Source organism: Sceloporus undulatus, chromosome 6 (genome assembly GCF_019175285.1).
Source record: "Sceloporus undulatus isolate JIND9_A2432 ecotype Alabama chromosome 6, SceUnd_v1.1, whole genome shotgun sequence".
NCBI classification, from domain to species: Eukaryota; Metazoa; Chordata; class Lepidosauria; order Squamata; family Phrynosomatidae; genus Sceloporus; species Sceloporus undulatus.
In genome coordinates this window covers 51,175,784-51,199,133 of record NC_056527.1, presented here as the reverse complement: position 1 = coordinate 51,199,133, position 23,350 = coordinate 51,175,784, and the positions used below count along the sequence as shown (strand labels likewise).

Below are 23,350 nucleotides of genomic sequence, written 5' to 3'. Positions count from 1 at the left end.
AGGAAAGGCCTGCCAGAAGAGATCTGTCTTCACAGCTTTCTTAAAGCTGTTTAGAGTAGTAATATGATGGATCTCATTTGGCAGGCCATTCCATAATCTGGGAACGATAGCCGAAATGGTCCTCTGGGCGGTCGTAGACAATCTCGTTTTTAAAGGCTGTAACAGTTTCCTCCCATAAGACCTAAGTGTACGAGGCAGATTATATGGGAGGAGGCGGTCCCAAAGATAGGTTGGGCCCAAGCCATTTGACACACATGAGTTGTTCTTGGTTAGTGAGCACCCATTTATTGTCTTGTACTTCAAGCCCTCCCCCTTCCATCACTGGGGGCTGGATTGTTTGAACCAATTGACTGAACCATATAATCCAGCCTTACTCATACATACATATATACACATACAATGGTTGTTCGTACTGCTCCATACTGTACCATCCTTCCCTAGTTCCAGTCCAGCCCTGTTAAAACAAGAAACACAAAACTCTGAAGTTTTTTATTTTTTTTATTGAAAGCTTCATCAAAGAAAAGAGGGTTTAAACCTAACATCCACTGATCTACAGAAAGCCCCAGGAGTGGGGAAATGGCAGCTATTAGAACTGTGATACAAATGAAAAAAGAAATGCAAGAGGGGGAAGATCTCCAGCAATACAGAACATTTCATGACATTTTGAAACATTAACACAAATTTGCCCTTACAAGTCAGAACCATGATTTTAATTTCTTTCAGAGATTTTTTGTTGCTGCTGCTGTTGTTGTTGGAGAGGGGGAATGTACAGTTTGGAAACTGGGTGGTGTAAACTAGGTTCCTCCCCCACATTTACGTGATGGAAAGTTATCTCATCTCACAGCCCTGGTTTATTTTTAACATGATTTTATTCTGATCACACAGAAGTCTGTTCATTCAAAATTGGAAAAAAAAAACAATTTCAAGTTTGATGTATGAAGGCTTAGAAACTGGATTTTATTACAGAAACATATTTGTCCTTAGGTGGTATATACATGAAACCATTGATCTTTCTATTATTTGGGAGGAGGAGCTGTTCTAGATTGACTGTTTAGCCCAATCCAGTTTTGCCAGATATAAATCCAAGAACACAAATAATGTAACTTTTTGCTTACTCTCTAGGACCATCTGTTACACAAAACTCTTTCTCATGAAATACACCATGATTAGATTATACTCATGTTGTGCCTTTGCCCAAGTAGCCACCTGAGTGTTTGTCTAGATCAATGTTTCCCAAACTTTGATTCTCCAAATGCTTTGTACTTCATCTCCCAGAAGCCACAGCCAGTTTGACCAACAATCAGGAATTTTAGGAGATGAAGTCCAAAACATCTGGAAGACCAAAGTTTGGGAAACACTGGCTTAGATTACTGGGGAGTCCAAGTTAGGGAGTCGTCAAAGCCAGGCTATAACTACCATGCTCATAATGAGGGAATCTCAAAATACTTTCCTGGTTGTGATAACCAGAACAATGCTATCACTATGACATACTTCCACTCACTGCTTAACGTGAAGTTATGGTATACCTTACTACAAGAAGCAATCAGACAGACGCCTGCACCCAGAAGGAGCTCTGTTTTCTTTTTCATTAGTTAGGATATCAGATGAATGTATTTAACTTTTCCTTTTCTGTTGTAAAAATGTTTGCTTCCCCTTGAAGCATGAGGTTTTAGGCTCTGGCTTTCCACCTGGATTCTCAGGTAGCAACTGCATCCACTCATGGACAGGTGCTTTAGTTTACATCTAGTTTGGATTATGGCAATGTACCTCATATAGGTTAACTTTAAAAAGTTTTCAGAAATGGCAGTTTGTTTCAGAATACAGTAGTGAGAATGCTGGTGGGTGTTCACTTACAAGGAAGAATTGCACCTGTCCTGCAAGGGCTGTGTAGTTACCTGTTTGTTTCAAGGGACAAGTCAAAGTAGTAAAGCCTTGTATGACTTCACTTCAGGATACCTTGTGGTATCCTTTTATGCCTTCAGTTCAAGATATGTTTCTTGCATTCTAACATCCAGTAAACCTTCCCTGTGTTCCAACCATGATGGAGCAGTAGCTAATGAAGACAAGAGAAAGTGTCTTCTCTGTGGTCCCAAATGAATTCTTGCCCTAGCATGCTAAATTGGCACCCTTTCTTTCTAACAATATTTCAACACGTCAAATGATTTCTTGTTTCAACAGGAGTGCGTAAGCATCAAAAGGGGCAGTACATGCACCATGTGCACTGCAGCATATTTGGGGAAGTGTTAACATCTCCATTTCTCCATTGGCAAAGATGCAGTGTGACTGGAGTCAATATAAACGTATTCAGGACTAACAGCTGATTGTTCACAGCTTCTAAAAAATAGTCATTAGGTTGGAAGAACCTCAAATGGAATAGCTGTCAAAACATAAACTCATTTATGTAAACACAAGAATTTTAATCCCCACAGAAGCAAACCTGACATTCACTTTACAGCATTTGTCATACATTTCCATTTACTTTCTAAACAAAGAACATGGCAGTAAAAGTGAAAATGCTGTTTCTTTTCTGTAATCTGAGGTATGAAGAGAGATTTGAGACTGGAATCCACTTTAGGTGATACAAGAATGAGGAAGGATTTTTCTGAAAAAGAAATAACTTTCTTTCTGCTGTTTGAGGATTCTTTTAACCCGCTGAACAATAGGGATGGAATAAATATTCTCAATTGCTTGTTTTCTGGTTGTAAAACAGGTTCTCTGACAGATAGAAAATGTAATTGGGAAGAATTTTGCACAGTTTTCTTTTAGTATTGGAATGTCCTGACATATTCCTTGGAAATCATTCTGTGGAAATATATCATTTTGTACAAAAAAAAATATGTTTGTTTGTTTTTTTGCACACGAAAGTGTACTTCACAGAATAACTCCCTTGGAACACTTTGGTACACTTGAATATAGGAAGAATACTGCAGCGATAAATTGGTTTTCTTCTACAGCAGGAAGAAAACTACAGTAATGTAATGTATCTTTGCATGCAAGGACAAAATAACAGAAGATTTACAGCCTTACTCCACAAAGGGGAAAAAAGATATGCTCCATTCCCGGTCTTCTTTTTTTGCCATGTATGTACATGGGTGTTTCCATGCATGATTATGGTATGCTTTATCTGAAATGAAATAATTCACCCAGCACTGTAGAGGAACAAGATAGCATTAAAAAGGACGTTATTTGAAACATGCAGTGTGCCTCTCTTTTCATCTCCACCACACCAATAGAATATCCTTGGTTTCTGCAGAAGATCTGAAAAATCTTTACCCCTTCCTACACAACAACCAATTACATGTTAAATAAAGCCTTGAAACCAAATTTGGACCATGTATGACTTATTCACAACTATCTCCAAATCCCACATTTTGCTTCCTCATGATATGAATTGACCATATGATGTTAAGCCTGTTATCAAATCTTTCAAATGACTTTGACTAAATAGGTAATAATCCAAGAGATGACATATAACCTGTTTCAGTCAATTAGGTCTCAGCATTAACATGAAGAAAGGAAGATGGCTGATAAAACCACTTTCAGGCTTAAAGTTATGAACGAAGGCAATTTTTTTCTTTCACATCATTCCTTCAATACTATGAACATCATAATTTAGATCAAAATACTGTGACATATTAAAAAATAAACTTTATTATACTGTAAGCATTCTCCAATTTTCTGAATTTTGTAGTCATCGGCATCCTTCCTTCATAGTGTTGATATAAAATGACTAATGCAACATGAAACTCACTGCAGGATCCCTTGTTTGCCTGATCACCAGATTTCCCACCCCACCCCAAAGATATGAACACAGTTAGAACATAGCATGATGAAACTATTTCCAAACCTGTCCTAGTTGTGTTGGAATTTTGACTTATTGCAACATAGCAATACAACAGAACAATCTAGACTATAAGATCCACTAAGGGGGAGAATCCCTCTACCAGCAGAAAGCAGCTCTGTCAGCAGAGAGGGACATCTGCCAATGAAGGCTCCAGAAGACCCTGGTCATAGCTTTTCTGGACCTCTACCATATTATCCAATGATAGCACTATGATTCCACTTTAACTGGCATTGCAACATCCTATGGAATCCTGGAATTTGTGATTTGCTGAGGCACTGGGCCTTTCTGAATGAGAATTCTAAATCTCTCTCCTTAAATTTCAAATCATAGGATCTCATATGATGGAACTGTGGCTGTTTTTATTGTGTGCCTTCAAGACATTTTTTTTATCTATGGCTACCCTAAGGAAAACTATCATGGGGTTTTCTTGGCAAATTTCTTCAAAGGGGGTTTGCCATTGCCATCCTCTGAGGCTGAGAAAGTGTGACTTGTCCAAGGTCAGCCAGTGGGTTTACAGGGCTGAGCCAGGATTTGAACCCAGGTCTGCAGAGTCCTGATCCAATGCTCAAACCACTACTCAATGTTAGCTCTCAGAACCAAGGAACCACAGCAGATAAAGTGAAATCATAGCATTATACATGTGTAATGCAACAAGTTCCAAGTGTTTCCCTTCTAGTGCTAGTCCCTCAAATAAGCTTATTCCCAGGTAAGGTAGAAGCTGCAAAAATCCATATTTCCTATAAAAGGATCCATGTTCTCTCAGTCACACCATTCTGGAGCTGTTAAAATAACTGGACAAATCAGTCACTGCAATCAAGGGAAGAAAGTTGCTCCCTCCCAACTCTTACCTTGGCTGGGGCTTTGGCAGTGGTGGGTCATCTACAAATTTCACGTCTCCCACCCTCACCTGGGATTGTTGAAGCATCTAGTTAATCCAAAGTTATGCAGATAGGAACCTCCCGTTAGGAACACCTTGAGGAGCCCAGTCCTTACATATCACCAGAACCTTCCCAAATGCAATCTTATAAGATAACCTGGCTAATTTTTAAAAGCTTCTTTTTAGTATGTTAGTCCCACCCCTTTCCCCAACACATCAGATTCATAATCATAATCAGATACTTATCTTAAATCAATTTAGAATACATCAGCTCAATTAAAAATATTTCTGGAAATATGGAGAGGCTGAAAGGGCACACAAACACTGAGCCTTCTGCTTAGCGAAGGCTCAACTCAGATGTTATCACATTGGATGGAATAGGCATCCAAAAATTGCTTCTTAGTAATTTGCTCCTGTGGTGCCTTGAAAGTCACAGGCAGCCTTAACTAGTTTTGAGTGATATAGTGGAGCCAAGGTTCTCAGAGTTAAAGTACCATGGTCTTTTGATGTGAAGGAACACTCATATCACCCCCTCAGCTTAATTTTTCTCTGTGAATTTAGCAACTATTCTCTTACTACCAAAAGAAAAGAAATATGACACTGGACTTTGCCTGCAACAGTATATTGTTGCAAGTTATCTCAATCATCATGCAAAGTCTTTTGGATGACTGTTAGAAGGGACAATTAAGATATGTTTGCCAAAGACTTGATCTTGTTGAGATGAAAACTGTAAAACTGGTTTGTTGGTATGGATCAATATAACTACCTGCATTTTTGGTTTCCAGTGAGGATTACCCATAAAACAAATACCTGCACTTCAATATTTAGCAGTGTCTAAACTGGTTGCTTCCATACTGGCAAACCTTTTCAATATTCTGCTGATGCTCGAAGTACCAGTGGATGGATGTGTGGGCTGTGATCAAAAGGAAGGCATATGCTATGTTATTACATAATTTCTCTGCAATGTTTTAGTTTCCTGACCAACAAAAGTATATTAAGGTACAGGATGACTAAAATCATGAAAGAGCTGACATGTATTGGTGTAACAGCCCCTCTGGTGAGTTTAAGTAAAGAAACACATGCAGCAGAATGACACAAAAACACAGAGCCCTGTAAAATGGATTCATAAATGACCTTATTTTCTTGCAAATTGCATGTTAAGCAGATGTCAATTATTCCCTTTCACTCCTACAAATACTCGGTGACCAGTGGTTTCCCTGTTAGTAGGACAGTAACTCCACTCTGGGTTTTAGATTGAACCTTAATGGAGCTAACCCAAAATGCTGAACCCTAAACTGCAAATAGGTGTCAGAATAAGGTTCAGAACTTCAGACAGCTCCTTTTAAATTCAGACTATAATCCAAACTGGATTACCTGCTCCATTGGCATGCTTCATCCCCCACTGATTCTCATTCATACATTCCTAGTAAGTACTGAAAGGTGCTAAGAAAAGTGTTTGATCCTAATAACTTTCACTATATGAATTTTCTGTTGCAAGATAACCTTGTACTGTTGGGTTTAAAAAGCAGAGATGGAAAGAAAACGTTCGAAAAATTGTCAATTTTTCCTTGAAAGTTGAAAGACTCTGATGAGAAGAATACCAAACTCATTGTAATCTTTACAGCCTGAGTCTTATTTCTGGACAAAGTTTGCAGAAAATACTGTGCACAGAAAAAGCTGTTTCCTGCCCAGAAAAGGATTTTTTTCTGCACAAAACAACCATATATAAATTTTGCACAGGCTAAATCCTGAATTGCAAATAGGCTTTGAAAAACTGCAGCTTTCAAATACTTTCTTGCAGCTGGAAGAAAATTGCTAAAATTGCTTCCTTTGAGAAGAGTATTAGTGACAAATTATGTCCCTAAGTAAAAGAAAATTGAATAAGAACTTTCACTGGGTCCACAAAAACCTTCATGGTTAGATAGGCCAATGTCAACATTTTGAAATATATATTTCACATTAGGGCTGAAAACCAGAAAGCACTGTCAGGTGCATAGGCAAGCATCCTTGTAGCCACTGCCTAGATGAGCCCTTTTATTTTGTCTTCTAATGGCAGGCCAACCGTGCTGTATTAACATCCTACTTCTTGAATTCTAGGATGTTTAAAACCTAGACAATTTGTCATGTGGGCCTTTCACATTTTATAGCACTTAATTCCACTTTAACAGCGGTGGCAATAAAATATAGAATCCCACGGTTTGTAGTTTGGTCAGTCTGGCCAAGAATTCAAAATACCCCTCCCTAAATGGCAACTCTCAGGATTTTCATAGGATAGTGTCATGGCAGTTGAAGCAAAATAATTCTGTAGTGTCAAAGAGCCCATAAGGTACCAATCTGTGTTGATGAAAAACATATTTTCAGCTAAAATGTAAATATTGCTATGCTGGGAAATGTTGATTTATGAAGATTTTTGTCAAGAGAATGAAAAACATTTTGTCCAGCATTGTTCCTATAATCAAGGAAGTACAATGCCAATGTATCAGGCATCCAATCTTGAAAACATTAAACAAAGATTCTGTGATCAATCTCCATACCCCCATACTCCCGAATGAACAGGAAGACTTATAAGTCTGAAATGAATACAACAGTTAATAAAACCAAGTTTAGAATTGAATTCCAGTTTGGGGTTGTCGTTTTTGGAGCGGAGGAAGCATGTTCACATTCAGTGGTAGCATGCAAGACTGCAGATCCAAACACATTTACATTAACTGTCGTCAGGCTTTTAAACAACTGTTTTGTACATCAAAGTGGATCTATAAAAGAAGAGTTACTTTTTGGATTACAGTTCCTCGAATCTGCCAACTACGATGGCAGGCAACTCCTAAAGTAACTTGGCCAAATCCCTTCTCAAAGTGAGGCCACTTGCTGGGACAGAGGATAGTTCATTCTTACTTTTTATTAAATGGCAGAGTTTGTAGGATATATAGAAAATGATTTTGTTAAAAAAAATAAAAATAAAAAACCAAAATGGTCAAACACCTGAACTAATGGATACAATCTATTTGTTAGCTTTTCATGATCATGAAGAGGGTGAGGATAATGCTTGACTTTTAAGAACAATCTCATTGTGATAGCTTAACTTTATCTGCTGAACAAACCTGAACAAAATGATCAGAATTTATAAATAAAGCAGCAGAGTTCCAAATAGAAACAGGAAGGTACCCAGCATTTCCATCAGCCACACGGTAGCTACCTTGCAGCCTCATTGTCAATAGCAATGAGACTTTTCTTTGCGCCAAACTAGAATTTATACAGGAACAATTAAAAGCAAACAAACACATGCTTCTTTCATATTCTACAGAAGTGTGCCACAGGAGGATAACCCAGAAAACCCAGGATAAGCCAGAAAAAGATAGACTGTAAAAAGGAAGAAAATAAGGCTTGCTTTTTTTAAATAAATCCATTCCCAAGGGCACATCATCTTCTGAAGGAGAAAAGAAAAGTGATACTTGCAGAAAGGAAACAGCAATGGTAAAGCGCACAAACAGAGGAAAGAAGCTAGAGGTCTCTGTACATAATATTGACACTTCCCCCTCTGTGCTGTGGTCCATTTCATCAGAAAAGTCAACACGTAGTCACATCTACTTTTAGATCCCCCACCCTTTGAGATAACCAGGCAACTCTTGTCTTTGCTGGTTCACTAGATGGCATCCTACCCCCCCCCCCATTTCTATTTCCATTTCAGTTTCCTTTTTAATGTTGCATATGTAGCAGCCATTTGTTTTGGTAACCCAACCCCATCCCCACCAAACCCAGGATAACTACATTAAAAATAATTCTTAAAAAAATACTTGATTCTTTTAAAAGTCATTTAAAGTAACCACAGATTCTGTGCGCAACCCCCCTGACAGTGCTCCTGCACAAACCTTGTTTCATTACAACGGAGTTTGCGTGGCAATCAAGTTTAGTGGGTTGCAGCTTTCATTGAATCAGGCTGATCCAAAAGAAAGCTCTTAAAATATTTGTTTATAGTTTATGGTTACCCTGTTCTGAATATACCTCAGCCACTTAAGTGACCAGTTCATTTTTCTTTCCTAATGCAGGATCATTTCAATCTTTTGGTTTAGTTTTTTAAGTGCTCCTTTTGCTCGATCTTCTTGTCTCTTAGAGAGAAAAGAACATTGCCTCATTAAAAAATAGTAGGTCTAATTTGGGGGCAGAAGTCTCTGGGAGTTCCACATCCACATTCCATGAATATGCTGAGGGGCAGCCCCTGATCCAGCTTCCAGCGTATGGGGAAACTTATCCCATCACTCTGGCATAAGGCACCCTCCCTTCTTGAATCACAGCTGTCATGCTCATACATCACTCCCTTTTCTTTAACTAGTGCTTGCAAGGAAGAGATTCCTAGTTTGTTGTGCCACTTTTACATTTGGGGAAAGTAGTGGAGAACAAGGAAGTTGAAAATGAATGGAATGCACACTAGAAAAATTTTCCACATACATTGCTGGCAAGATCTGAAAGTCCTTTCTCCACAGCCAGCCTAAATAGTCACTGCATGATATCCCTCCCTGTTTGGGGGGAAAGAGAGGGATACAAGGTGATAGTTCTTAATTCTTCCATATAAAGATTTCATATAATCTTTTATCTTTTAAAAATAGGTTTGCACTGATTCAATTCACTTGCTATTGTCTTTTGCCTAATCAGACTAATTTGTGATTGTCAGCAAACATATTAAGACCACAGAAAGCCAGTTAGTATAAAGTGATTGTTAACTTCATGCTCGCATGAAAGAACTAATGTGAGCCACTTTAAAATTTTCTTCTTGCATGGGAGAGTTAAATGAAAACACTGATCATGTACTTTCAGTGACATCTTCTAAATGACTTAAACGCACCACCCAAATGCCAACTGATGACCACTTTCTCTGAATACTGGAAGATGACACAGCGGGAAAAGAAGAAATGAACCTGGGATGCTATGAGAAAGGAAGACAGTAGTTGCAGTACAAAGGAAATTGGACGATGCAACAGAAAAGCGCAACAAAGTTAAAACACACCTGGGTAGAAGAGCTGGCACCCAAATATTCCTTCATGCTGTGAAATTCTGCAAAGCGCTGCTAAATACCAACTACTCAGAACTTTCCATTAGAAGCTTAAGTATGTAGGACGTAAAATACCAGTGGAAGATAGTTTAAACAAACACAGAGATACGAACTGGTCCGGCCATGTAGGTCAAATAAAGAGTTCTTTTTTTTAAAAAAAGGAAAAAATAAGAAAAGAAAAAACCTCTATCTTCTGGACTTCGGTAGGGTGTCATTTCATCTTTGGTATAAAATAGGCCATCCATAGGCTGCATTTTGATCACAACTAGGAAAGACTACAGAAATTGTCAACAATTTCTTCTAGCTATTGCTTTTTTTGCACTTTTTTGACCATAAGCTCCTATGTACTTAAGTCCCCCTCCCCCCCAAATGCTTTTAAGCTAGGTGTTTGCAATGTGACAAGCAAAGCGGACTAAAAACTTTTTAAAGCTCATAAAAAAGACTGCAGATAAAAAGCACTAATGCTTTTGCCAGCGATCACGCTTTGTAAATTAAAAAAAACTCCATTCTGCAAGAACCCCCCCCCTGCATTCCTTAAAATGCAAGTTTTGCACCCCCCACCCCATTCAATAATTTTATTGTAAAACACTTTAGCTTTCTATATTCTTCTCTGTCAACATGAAGAAAGTTCATAAAAGTCTCATTTTTTTCTATTCTTGAAGTTGCCACAGTTCCTTTATCGACCGGTTTTCTTCAAAAGAAGAAAAAATCATTTTCTGCTAAACTGTATAGTTTATCAATTCGCTGTTGTTGTTCATCTAAAAATTCAGTCTTTTGAGCTTCAGCCCCAGTTGATACTGGTCTAAGTTTGAATTAATGCTCCTTTCTTTCACCAAGACGTTGACAGCTTGCCTTGAGAGCCTTTGACGTCCTTAAAATTAAGGCAATTAAGATTCAAGATAAACCTTACCTAAACATTTCTTTTAAAAAAAAAAACCATAAACAAAACCCCCAAAGCAAAGACACATTTGAATTCAACAAGAAAGGGGGAAAGAATAGCTGGATTCTTGAGGAAGACCATTAGTTTTCATCTCAGCTTCCTCCCTCTTGACATCATCAATTCTATGTTGTTGTTTGGAAAACAAAAACGAATTATCTACACTTGCAAGTTACTTCTGAATTTCAAATGTTCATTCAGATGAAATATCAACCCAGTGTTTCACCATGGGTCTTTTTTCTTTAATAAAAAAATAGCAAAAATAAAACTATCAGACTACATGACTGAAAATTTGCACAGCACATAGAAACACTGTTTCATTTTTGTTGGGTAAGGTAGAAAATGAAAAAGAAAAATCTGTTGACGCCTGTGCAAACTGGAAGCCAACTTCTTGTTCAATGAAGTTTCTCCATTCAAGGCAAACTTTTCAGAACAACATTTTTTCAGTCCTGTTTATTGTCTGTGAAAACAATCAAAGAGATCACTAAGTCAAAATAATATAGAAATAGACATTTACTTTTCAAAATCCACTTCCTTTTAAAATGTATCCCAGCTAAGTATATTTAACCTAGGGAAGACTGTTACAGACACATAATTATGTGTGTCTTCCTTTGAATGGACACAGGCATAGTGCTCATGGGCTGCTTTACATGATGGGTTGTAAAGCCCATTGGTCCCTCTAGCTCAGTAAGAGAACAAATGGGAGCTTGAAAGCACTCCTGGCAGTGCAGATGACACTGATGTCAGACTTCAGGTTTTCTTATCAGAGCTTAAAAGAGAGAAAGCAGATTTTGAAAACCTGAAGTTTGCCTACAGTAGAAGTGGGAGTGACTGTGGGAGGCCCAGGAGAATCTGGAGGGCAACCCCCCCTCCACATTCCCTATATCTGCATCTATATCTATATCTGTTTTTTTTTGTTTGTTTGTTTCGAAATGCCGAAGATGAAAGTTGACTAAATTCTTTAAAATCAAACAAAAACACCTATAATCCTGAGATCCATCAATAAAAGTCAGGAGTAAAACAATCACATGTCATGGGCCCAATCTGGCTATCTGCTGGATCCAAAAGAAGTGGCAAAAAGCTGCTCCTTTTGGAGCCAGCAAAAAGCTGCCCTTGCTGCTGAGCAGTGGTTTTCCCCATTTCTTTGGCGCAACGTGTTTAAATGCTGCACCACTGAAATGGCATGAAGCCACCCGCCATCTGGTGAGGCGTGTGACTTGATGGCAGCTTTGGGGTAGAGTTGGGGTGTGCAACATGTGGTCGCCATGCTCCCACTCCATCCCAAATGCCAGCTCTTTATGCCGGTCTGTGCAGCCTCTTATTCAAGAAAAAAAAAGTGTATATATTGATCAGGCCACTGAACGCCATCAACTTACTTTGACTGTTGGTAGGAATATGCAGATGCATGTTCATTGGATGTTTCCACTGCCATTTGTTGCTGTTGACCACTGGCTTCCTGTGATGAAGGTGCTACAGTCTGCGGAGAAGTATCAGCAACAACACCCTGAAAAAACAAACAGGAACACAAAGGGCTTTACTGCTTTTAATAATTGCAGCAACTTCCATGAGGAGAAAGTCAGCATGGTCCCACCAATCTCATTATTTCCGTGCAACTTCACTACAGCTTTATACTATTGAATGTCAGGTACATCAGACATCACATGCTGATATGACAGAAATGCTACACATTTAAAAAAGAGGCATGCTTTGATCACAGCTTTGCATAGGAGGCCTGCAGCCTTATAAAGCAGTGTTGTAAGCCTTATAATGCCATGTTGAAATCTACATATTGTAGATTAGGCCACTGCATTTTGTCACATATTATGCATGGCTGGTCTGATTTGGATCTCGGAGAAGGATTCAATATTGATATGACAGGGTTGTTTCCTTACTGTGGTAAGATCATATCCAAGCCTTGTCTAAAGACTTTTGTTGGAACTGTGACACTCAGTGCAATGTCTATTACAGTTGGCCCTTCCCTTAGGCAGGGGATCCATTCCAGATCCCCCAAATAAGGGGAATTCCGGAGTATGCTCGAGCCCCATTCAAAAGAATGGGACTCATGCTTGCGGCGCGGTGCGGTGTGCACGTCATGGGCGCTTGTGCCATTACCCCTTACAGGGTGCACCAAGCCAGCACGGCTTTCAATGTATGCTAAAAGCTGCGTAGGTTGTGCCTGCGTATAACGCAGGTGCACTGTATCATGCTTTGAACAATGATGGAAAGGCATTTTTGATTATTTAACAAAGTAGCTTAACAAGGCTGAAGTATGAGGATGAGATTCATGCAGCCCTCCAGGTGTTGTAGAATTGCAAGAGACAACAGTGCTAGCTAGGATAGTCAACTTTGATGGGTCATGCTGGGACTTGCACTACAATGTAATTGAGAGGACTATGTAATTCCTACCTCTCAGTAGCATGTAGTAATTTGCTGTTTTTAAAACTATACATATGCTACTTAAAAATGACTTTTTTTTTTTGCAATGGTAGATTTTTGCTATTTTTGAAACAAAATTAATTTGTTTATGCATTAATCCCTGAAAATATATTCTTGTGCTTATTTATTTATTTTATTTTTATGTGTTCCTCAGTAAGGGTTTATGGGCCCTGTGGGTTAAACACATCTTTGTAGTTACTGTTCTCTGTGTAGAAGAATTGAAGCAATGACTTTAAGAACTCAGATATGTTCTTGTTAGAATCCTATATAACTAAGCAGAAATAGATCATTCTATTTTTTTTTTCTGCTGATGAGGAAACCAATTACTTTTAAGAAGTGCTTAGAAACCAAACTCAGCAAACCTTTTTAAAAACTGTAGCATAGTGTTCTTTTATAAAAATTAATGAAGAATGTTCAAAAGAGGTGTTTTCATTAACATGAACAGCAAAACATGATAGAGAGTGAAAAACCACTGTACTGTGAAGATTTCAAAAGATGGATAAAAGAGAAGTGATGCATCCAAAGACACAGGGTGATCATTGAAAACAACCAATATTTGCAGGCAACAGTGCAGAAAAAACTTTTCTGTGGAACCTCAATAGTTATAGTGGAGGTGTGCCAACCCAGCTTTTAGAGAAAAGTGTTCCCAGAATGACAAATCTATTCTAAAGGAGGGATCGTTCAAAACATAACCAACAAGTCCATGCTGTGTCCATCACATAATAATTGGACAAAAAATAGGCTAAGACGAAATTGTGCGGAACCAAAAATAAATATATGAGCTTAATAATGAACACCACCTTTCTTTTCCCCTCAAGGGTCCCTCTTTTTTTCTTTTTTGCTTATTTGTCCAGAAGGCCTTATGAAGATGAACAGCAGGAGAAGTCAGACTGTGGTTCTCCGAGTAGCTTGCAGACTACAGGGCTGAGGACATACTTACTCAGCAGGTTGTCATCAACAGGACTCAACCCAAGGAGGGAGGGAGCAAATCCTTCATCGAGGATGAAAAAGCACTCAGTCAGTGCAGCATCCTCCAGGTCTGCATATACAAGAGGAAGGTGTCCTTTTCTCAGTCATGATTTCTGCTGGCTCTTGACTTTCAGCAATCACATAAGACATAAACCTTATGCTAAGGATAGCATCAAGAAACCCATTTTCTAAGTCTTCTTTTCTTGAACCTCTTTTTGCTTGCAATCTGATGGTTGGCTTTTATTCCCTTGCTGCTCCCCTCTCCCACCAACTTCAGAAAGAATGAACTATCCAATAGAATATTCCATTTTATCACATGGTGAAAACCCAAACAACAATAAAACCAGCATATATCTCAGAAGTGAGATTTTTTAAAAAAGCAAACAAGTAAGTGATCTCATCTTTGTTCCCATAGGGGAGTAAAACAAAATGTACAAATACAGATGAAGCAGACTTACTTCAAGAGGGACAGCTGTTGGAGGCACAGGAGTGTACTGGGGAATGTAGGTCCCTTGCATAGGTGCAGCAGCTGTCATATACTAGAAGAAGGCAAATGCAAATTTTAGGACTCTACACATAAAAATATACACAAAGAAAGGAAAATCTATAATTTTACTTGACTACTGAAATAGCCAATGTAATGTATTCAGTTAATTTCAGCAAGCAGTATAACAACAGGGTTTTCAATCTACCATGGTGGCTCATGGGCTGGTGGAGGGGGAGCAGTACTTCCCTCTACAATTGGCTGAGCCAACAAGCCACTGCTGCAGTTTACTAAAAAAAAGTCCAATATGCCAGTTGAAGGGATAGTTGTTTATGAAATGGTGGCTTAATCCATATATTGCTTGATGTCTGGAACTTCGTTGATGCATTTGATCAGCTAGCATAAATGATGGTAGCAGGAGGAAAAAGACCATGGCACTGTGGCTGTAAAAGAAGTAAAGTATTGGAAAAATAGGCTGCCCAGAGCAAGCAATTTTTGCCTAAGATCCTACATTGCCTCAGCATAGCATAAATATCACTGACGGAATTGTGCTACACTACCATTAACCCATCCTGATACAAACAAACAAGCTTCATTTATATACCATTTCATACCGCCTAAGCAGTGTCTAAGCGGTTTACAACTGTAAGCTAATTTGCCCCCAACAATTTGGGTACTCATTTTAGCGACCTCGGAAGGATACAAGCCTGAGTTGAGCTTGAGCCCTTTTGCTGGTCTTGAACTCGCAACCTTGTGGTTTTGAGTGAGTGGCTGCAGTACAGGCATTTAACCACTGTGCCACCAGGGCTCTTTTTAATACTCAACACCACTGTATGAGTGCAATGTATGAAAAAGAGTGAGTGCACATCACTGATACCTCATTACACAATGTGCAATGCACACATGCAATACACAAGTCTTAATGCACACTGGCACCTTACTCTAGGTGCATTATTGTGCATTAGAAATAGTTCTGGATGTGAAACTCTGCTATTAGTTGGATATATTAAAAAAGTCACTCTGCATATGTAGCACAACTTACTGTCTATGTCACCAAAAGGATGCAAACTATAATTTGTATTCAATCACCACCATTTCCCAACTCTGGAGAAAGTGCAATTGCTAGTGCATACACCAATAGGATTCCAGCCAATAAATGTATCACACTCACATACACTCTGCAGCTGCCTTGGCGTGCTAAACACATTCAGCCTGACATGGCCAGCTTATTAGGACAAATGTCCTGTGAGCCACATGAATATTAAAAAATATTTATTAAATCACGAACAAAATTCACTTAAGCTCTTTCAGGTTCCAGTGAATCTATCTGGAATGTTAAGCACATGCTGCTCTAGATAAAAATTATTACTATTATTTAGACTTTGGACCAAAATACAGTAGATGTGATGTTGAGCAAATCATTCACTATAGAATACACACACACACACACACACACACACACACACACACACAATTACCTATGAGCATGGGGAATTTTTTAAATCAGGGTCACAGTGTATTTGGAGGGGTTAACTAGTCCTAACTGCCAAATCCAGAAAAAACACCTCCCCCCATCTATTAGGCTCATAAAGGAAACTCTACTGAAATTCTCCTTTACTCCTAGACTTAACAGCAGCTGTGAAAAGTACAGAGACAATTTTCATTGGGTGCATAATATGGAAGAAAAGGGCTATTACCCTCCCCATGCACAATACTCCCCATGTCTTTCAACAGAAAGAAAGAAAGAAAGAAAACATAATAAAGGAATGCATTGTCATATCTACTTGGGTCCTCAGGTAGGTAAACATTTGTGTTTATAAAAGTACTAGGTCCAGTACAATAGCTATTCAGTCACTGAAGTTGAAGGACTTTTCCTAACTGGTACCTGCATATGATTTTTAATAATTCAGAAGATATTTAGGGATGAGCAAACCCATGACTTTTGCTTTTTCTCCATATTCAAATGTGAATTTTGCTAAATGATGTTCAAAACTAAAGTGAAACAAAATTCTAACCCATCTCCAGGAATAACATAATCGTAGTTAGTATGATTCCTCCTCAGTGAATGAATGGTTTGAAGATTACAGCTAAATCCCAAATTTTCTGAATGCACTCACTTTAGCTCTCACTGATTCTGAGTGAACTGATGTTCGTGTAAGTATATGCATAGGATCACAGTCTTCATTCTACCTTATAGCTATTTAAAATGAGAGCAATTAGGTCTCTACAGACCTGGAGGGGGGAAAATAGCAGGAACAGAGAAAAAAGAAGAAATGGAACAGATGTGTCAGAGCTTCCTCTCTTGCAGCTAGGACTGCTAACTTGATTTTCTTCTACGCATGAATTGTTTTTAATTTCCAGGAAGTCTTCTTAGCTATCAACATTAGAAATCCTTCTGAAAAGCTCTTGCCCTCAAGTGCTATAGAAATGTCCTTAATTACAAGTGTTTTCTGACAGTGTTACAGCATTATTCCTTTCCTGCACTGCTTTACAGAGAAATGTGGCTGAAGTCAACAAATTATTCAAATCCTTCAATGTCCTATCAGTATTAAGCTGTCGTATCTAGACATTACTTTGTTTTCCCACCACCAAGCTTGAGCTGTATTTGCTAAAATAAAATAAAATAAAATAAAATAAAACAATCCTTTGTCAGCATGACACTTTCAGGTCCTCTTAGCTTCAAAAATATGGAAAAGATCTATATTTTCCAGGATTTACTTGATAATTTTTAGACCTTTTAAAACAGAGAGCAGACTGTCCAGCTGAAATAGGAAGCAGTAAGGATATTTATTTTATTGTTCATTTTAAATACTCCTTCTATTACCTCTCCTAAATGAACCTTGAATTGTTTTGCTTGATGCAACTACTACCCAACAGCACTGTGACAAAGATGATGAGGAGAAAGCAACATCAATATTTGGATGCACAAAAGGCTACACTCGTTCACATACCAATAACCTGAGAATTTGCTCAAAGTTGTCTGCAAAACAAAGAAATGCTGCAGCACAGATAAGTGAGTAAGGAAAATGGGCAATTGGGTGGGACACCACATTGAACATTGCCCCCTACCCTTTTACTCTGCAAAATCCATTAGTATAGCAGTGTCAACCCCCCCCTCCCCCCCCCACCAAATTTTCCTTTAAAACAAGACACATGGAAAGCACACTTTGTATTGAAGCCATTTTCAAGAATCACCTTTCTTTCAAACCAAGGATGGGTTTCCAGAGCTCAGAGGGTCACGTACCACCTTTTTAAAGCTCTTCTGGAACTCTGAAAGGCCCTAGAATCCTATTGCAGCTATTATTTTGATGTGATGGAAGTAATGCTTCATTTCTTTTAACTGTGTTTGAAAGAGGAGAAAAAGACTATTTTGTGTGCCCTCCCCCAACAGGTTTTTTTTTCAGCTATGGAATGGCTGAAATTGTTTCTGGTGGGAGGCTCTCAAGGGTGGGGGGGACCTTGGGGTTTTTAACTACAATACAAATGTAACAGTGATGGCAGGAGGCGACAAATAAAGCCAGTGGTGTCCATATTGCCCATTCCTGATATAGGAGGGAGCATCTTCCTAGAAAGGTTAGGTAAAGTCTCATAATTACTCAGCATTAGCTATAATTGTCACAAGAACTGGAATGAGAAGTAGCAGTGTGCGCCTCATTCTAAGCACAGTTGGGACAGGTGAACACTATCTTCATCGGTTCACATCTCACCCTGAACTAATAGTATCAGAGCTGTATTGAATTATAATAGTAATAATCCAAACCTAATATATAATAAATAAAAAGTATGAGTATAATCAAAAGGATATATATAATCAAATACACCATTTTAAAAGTGAAATATAATTTTAAAAACTGTTAATACAGAAGTTAAAACACAATTAAACTAAATTTGCATTTAAAAAAACAAAACAAGTTATAAACAGTTATAAACACCATTAAAAACAAGTTAGAAACAGCATTCAAAGATATTTAAAAGAAAATAAAAACACTACAACCCCCATTAAAAATGTTATCTGCCACTTCTACTAAAAACCAAAAGCTGTCTTAAATAAAAAGCTCTTTACCTGCTGGCAAAGGGGAAAAAAAACCAGCAGGGAAAGGCCCACCTGGACTTCCTAGGCATGGGAGTTCCATAATAAAACAAGGTGATATATTAAAAGTAAGTTGACATATATTTGCAGTCATTAGAGATACAGTTTCAATGAGGAGATATTCTAGAACTGTAGTATCATCACTGAATTTGCTGACATGATGTCAAGACAAATGGAGGCTACTGCTGCTGTTTCTGACACGGGTCTGTTTCCAAGAACATCTATTTGGGATGAAGCACTTCCCTGGTAATCCTCCTAAGACACTTAGGACATGAAACAACAAGCACTTGAAATAGAAACTGCAAGCAAATAGGAAATGAAGGAATCTGACAGATTCTACACTCTGCCAAACAAAGACCAACCATAAATCTGCCATGACATTTTTGACCAGTTCAAGTTTCTCCAATTCTTTTGAAGGCAAGCCTACACTGAATGCATTATAATAATAAAAAACGCCTGGGAGTAACCGAATCATGACGACTGATGCCAGCTCAGCCTTCTTTGGGTGAAATCAACGCAGCACAGATTGTGTCCCACTTTTGACACTCAATCGTTGGATGATAACATCCATGTTCTCATGCACACCTGGAGATGCAACTAAATGGAGATCCAGCCCCACAGCCAGTGGCAGCTCAAAATGTCAAGGAACAATTTTCTTTTTTTTTTGTCCACAATGAAATCAGGCTGTTTTTTTTTTCCTATTGCTTAAGGGTAAGGTAAAATACATTTGTGGGAAAGAGAATCAGTACAGCATCCAGATGCTGAGTTTTACTAGCAAGATACTTCACATGGATGAAACATAAGATACCCTTGAAGATGCTTCTAGCCTTCAGCCTTGTTAAAGGGTGATTGAAAGAAAAGAAGCAGAAGAAAACCAATTAATATTATGAGAGGCATAGCTAGCTGCCATTGATACACATCTTGTATCTCTTTCTCAAATGACCCTTGGAAAACAGATGAATTGTGTTGTCCAAATTTGCATGATGGCTGAAAGTAAATCAGATGGTCAAATGATGGTTGGGTCTTTATCAATAGGTATATATTATACAGACATGACACATTTATTCTGACATAACCATATTACGGCATAATCATTGCATTTACTATACAGTATTATAATTTTTATAGCATAAACCTTTTCTGGACTCCAGTTTATGAAAACATCTGTCCATTTTTATCCTAGCAGCACCTAATGCTACTAACAGAATCAATTAGCCTATGGAGGGATGAGAATTGCTACCAGCATGTGTGAGGATGAAACCATCCCAGGATAGATTTAACCATCCTACTGGTCTTGCTTGTATGCTTGCTGCTACTATTGCTCTCCTGGAGGAATGCTGTCTGTAAGAACTTCTCCTTTCAGAACCGAGTTCTAGGCACCCAGTTAACTAGCTAGGATCACCGGCCCCTTGCAAGGGGATAAAAGCTGGGTGCCTGCTAAGACTGAGGGGAGGCAGCACATGGGAGAGAAAAAACCAGGCCACATCATCCCAGGATAGAGTGTATCATCTTACTTTCTGCTTGCTGTTATTAGCCTCACCTGGAGACTACTTCAGGCTCTAATCCTGCAACAACCAGCCTGCTAGCAATAGAATATGTGTTATAAGGAGGGCATGAGAGGGGAAGCCCTATTACTCTGGTAAAAGGGAGAACCACAGGGTGGTTTGCTACACCTTCTTCTGTAATAGAACTTAAAGCATCTGCCATTCCTTGCTGGTCCCCCACCCAAGTGCTAACCCGGCCTGACCCGGCTTAGCTTCCAAGATCAGATGGGATTTGGTATTTTCAGTATTTGCTCAATAAGCCAGTCCTTTATATATAAGCAAAATAGTTACATCTTCAGATCTTTCACAAAACTTCAAAAAAGACCACATTAACTACATTCCTGTTGACATCTGAATTTCTCCCTCTCTGTATTATGCTGATGGCAGTGCGCAAACAATTTCTTAGTAAAACCAGCCAACAGTTGAAAACTAACATTGACTTTGCTATGGCCATGTGTCATGGTTATTCATGGTCATTATGAAACCTGCATGTCACAGGTGTGAGACAGACCGCCTGAAAAGAGCGGTCTGCTGACAGTCTAATTTCCTCCGGAGGGAAGCCACAGCCGCCAAAGGGTGTGGCTTCCCTCCAGAAGAAAAAGAACCCGGAAAAACTTGGTTCTTTTTGCGCTGCATGGCCGATTTAACAAGTATGCCACTGGTGCACTCATTGCATAAGCGATGCGCGGCAATGTGTGGATACCACACAATGGTGTTTATCAGACGAGCTCTTAAAGAGGTACTATTCCAGTGTGACTCCTCTAGCTGCCTCCTGTTGCATGCTGGGATTGGCAGTTTTAAGGAGGGGTATTTAGAATTCTCAGGCAGAGAAGTTCAGCTCCTTAAAACTGCCAATCCCAGCATGCAGCAGGAGGCAGCTAGAGGAGTCACACTGGAATAGTACCTCTTTAAGAGCATAGTGTGATAAACATCATAGCTTACATAACAATGGTGGTGCCTGTGTACACGGGACGCTGATATTGTTATGGCACCACACCTTGCTAGAGTTAGGGACTGTGCGGTTGCCGTGCGGTCCTTAACCCTAAAATTGGCGCCAGCATGGTGCATTTGTGCAGTCTGTACTGCGTCACAGTTAACAAATTTGGATTTCTGGTTCTGTAATATTAATAACAGTCCTTGAAATGCAAGTCTAGATACCGCATCAATAATCTGTGTGAGGGTGCCTGGATTGCTGGAGGTGGTTGTGTAATCCACATTGTTGCTGACTACATTTTAGTTCTGAAGCTTTTACTACATCACTACAGTTTTTGTGCCATTCTCTTCCTTAAAGATGACTTTCCATATCTCCCATTAAACTTACTACCAAAAATACAGAAGAAAGGCTTTCTTTTTTCTTTTTCTTTTCCTTGTATGACCAGATAATTCCCATGTTTTTACATCACTGTTTTGGAGCTCTTCTCTTAAGCAATCCATATAGATTTGTGAGTTTTTTGCCATTTTAACTTCCAGGAATCAAATTATAAACAGTGGTAATTGAGAATAAAAACTGCCAGTTTTACTATTGAAATGATATAGAATTATGCTGCGCTCTGGCTTTAGAAATGCAGACTCAGGAATACCACACAATAGTTTGAACAAGGAAAAATTGTGATATGATTTGTGACACAGTAGCACAGTTCAGTCTCAAATATGTGCTGGGTGTTGTTACAAAGAACCAGGTGTTAAAATGTTTCTAAAGAGGCCAAATATATTTTTAAATAAAAAATATTGTGCTTTCCCACAAAGTATCTTCCTTTTATGAGATTGTTGATAAATAATCACAGACTGACCATATTATTGAACTCAGTCATCACACACATGTATTTGTGCCCATTTAATTTTGTAGATTTTTAAGGCAAATATATTTTACTTTTATATATACATTTATTAACCTATATATTTATATTTATGTATAATATTAATATACATACGTTTATTAACAAGTTGGCCAGGTGAAAAAGATGCAGGAAGGAAACATTAATACAACATATTTACTTCTAGAGACAATGAACTTGAAACCATATGAAAGATTAAGTACTACTGAACTAGTTCAGCATCCTAATTTGACACTTCTAACTTTGTTGATGCGTATCAACATAGTGGTGGATCTGATGTCTATATTATCAGATACAGCAAAACATTATGGAAGGCTTCTGGAAGATAAAGAATTCTGTGGAAGCTGGGTATAGTGATGGCTATAGAATTTAGGATTGCCAAAGTTATTCCATGTGTTTTGATGCCAAATATATCTTTGCTTGCTTAGTAAAATACAATTGTCAGGAAGACTACTAAATGAAGTTGCTCCACTTGAATTCCACAGGGTGCCACTGTAGCTACATCAGCATTAGCCAGTTTGTGCACCACTGGTGCTATGCATCTCTTTGAATTGGGGAGAAGCTGTTTAGAAAGTAATTACAGCAGACATTTTTCAGCATAGGCTTTCTCCCAGAGGCACATAAGACTACTGATGTCCTTGTATTATTCCTCCACCCCACAAATGATGGTGAGATACAGGTATGATGAGCTTGAATTGCATCCCTGACAATAAAATATAGTATTAAAAATCAGACCTCTTCAAAAAAGACCACTTATCATCTATTTCTATCAGAAAAGGAGCATTCTGGAAAACATGGGGGTGAGTGTGGTCACAATAATAGTCTATGGGCTGCCCAAACTCCAGAATGGTGCTTTACCAACACTGGAAATAAATAATGTTAATTAGGTTGAATAAATTTGAACTCAGGAAGAAAGTAAAAGAGCAATAGTAGGAGTACAGATGTTCTCCATTTGTCGCTCCATCTCACTAAATCAAAGGCTATGTCCCAGCACAGAGTATTTCACTGCTGGCAGGACTGCAAGTAGGCCCCAAACACTGAAAATATTGAACAGGATTTGGCACCATAATTTCTCGTCCATTCTTCCTGTGAACTGTAAAATCTCAGTTCATCCCATGAATCCCTACTGGGCAATTCAGTAGGCTTGCAGAAGCTTCATAAGAGCCAAGAAATCCTGCATTTGAACCAACCTAACAGCTCACTGCTATGCAAGCTTAGAAAGAAATAAACTGAATTTGATTCCCATCTTGACTTCTCTGTGCCATCAGCTGGCAGTTCCCTTTCGTAAAC

The 23,350-nt window shown here is 38.6% G+C and overlaps 1 protein-coding gene across 5 annotated transcripts in view; it reads right to left on the bottom strand.

Annotated features, from left to right (window-relative positions):
• Window positions 1-486: 486 nt before the first annotated feature.
• The window catches only part of RBMS3 (RNA binding motif single stranded interacting protein 3), an 809,235-nt gene continuing 786,371 nt past the window's right edge, over window positions 487-23,350 (bottom strand). For 3 of the 5 annotated variants that reach the window (XM_042474219.1, XM_042474217.1, XM_042474220.1), the window contains 2 exons: window positions 14,566-14,646; window positions 12,075-12,206 (listed from right to left, as the gene is read on the bottom strand). In XM_042474219.1, coding sequence (XP_042330153.1) covers window positions 12,075-12,206; window positions 14,566-14,646 — 213 coding nt within the window. Of the gene's footprint in view, window positions 11,163-12,074; window positions 12,207-14,565; window positions 14,647-23,350 lie in introns of those variants that run through there. The other 2 variants (XM_042474216.1, XM_042474218.1) reach the window with 1 other exon arrangement.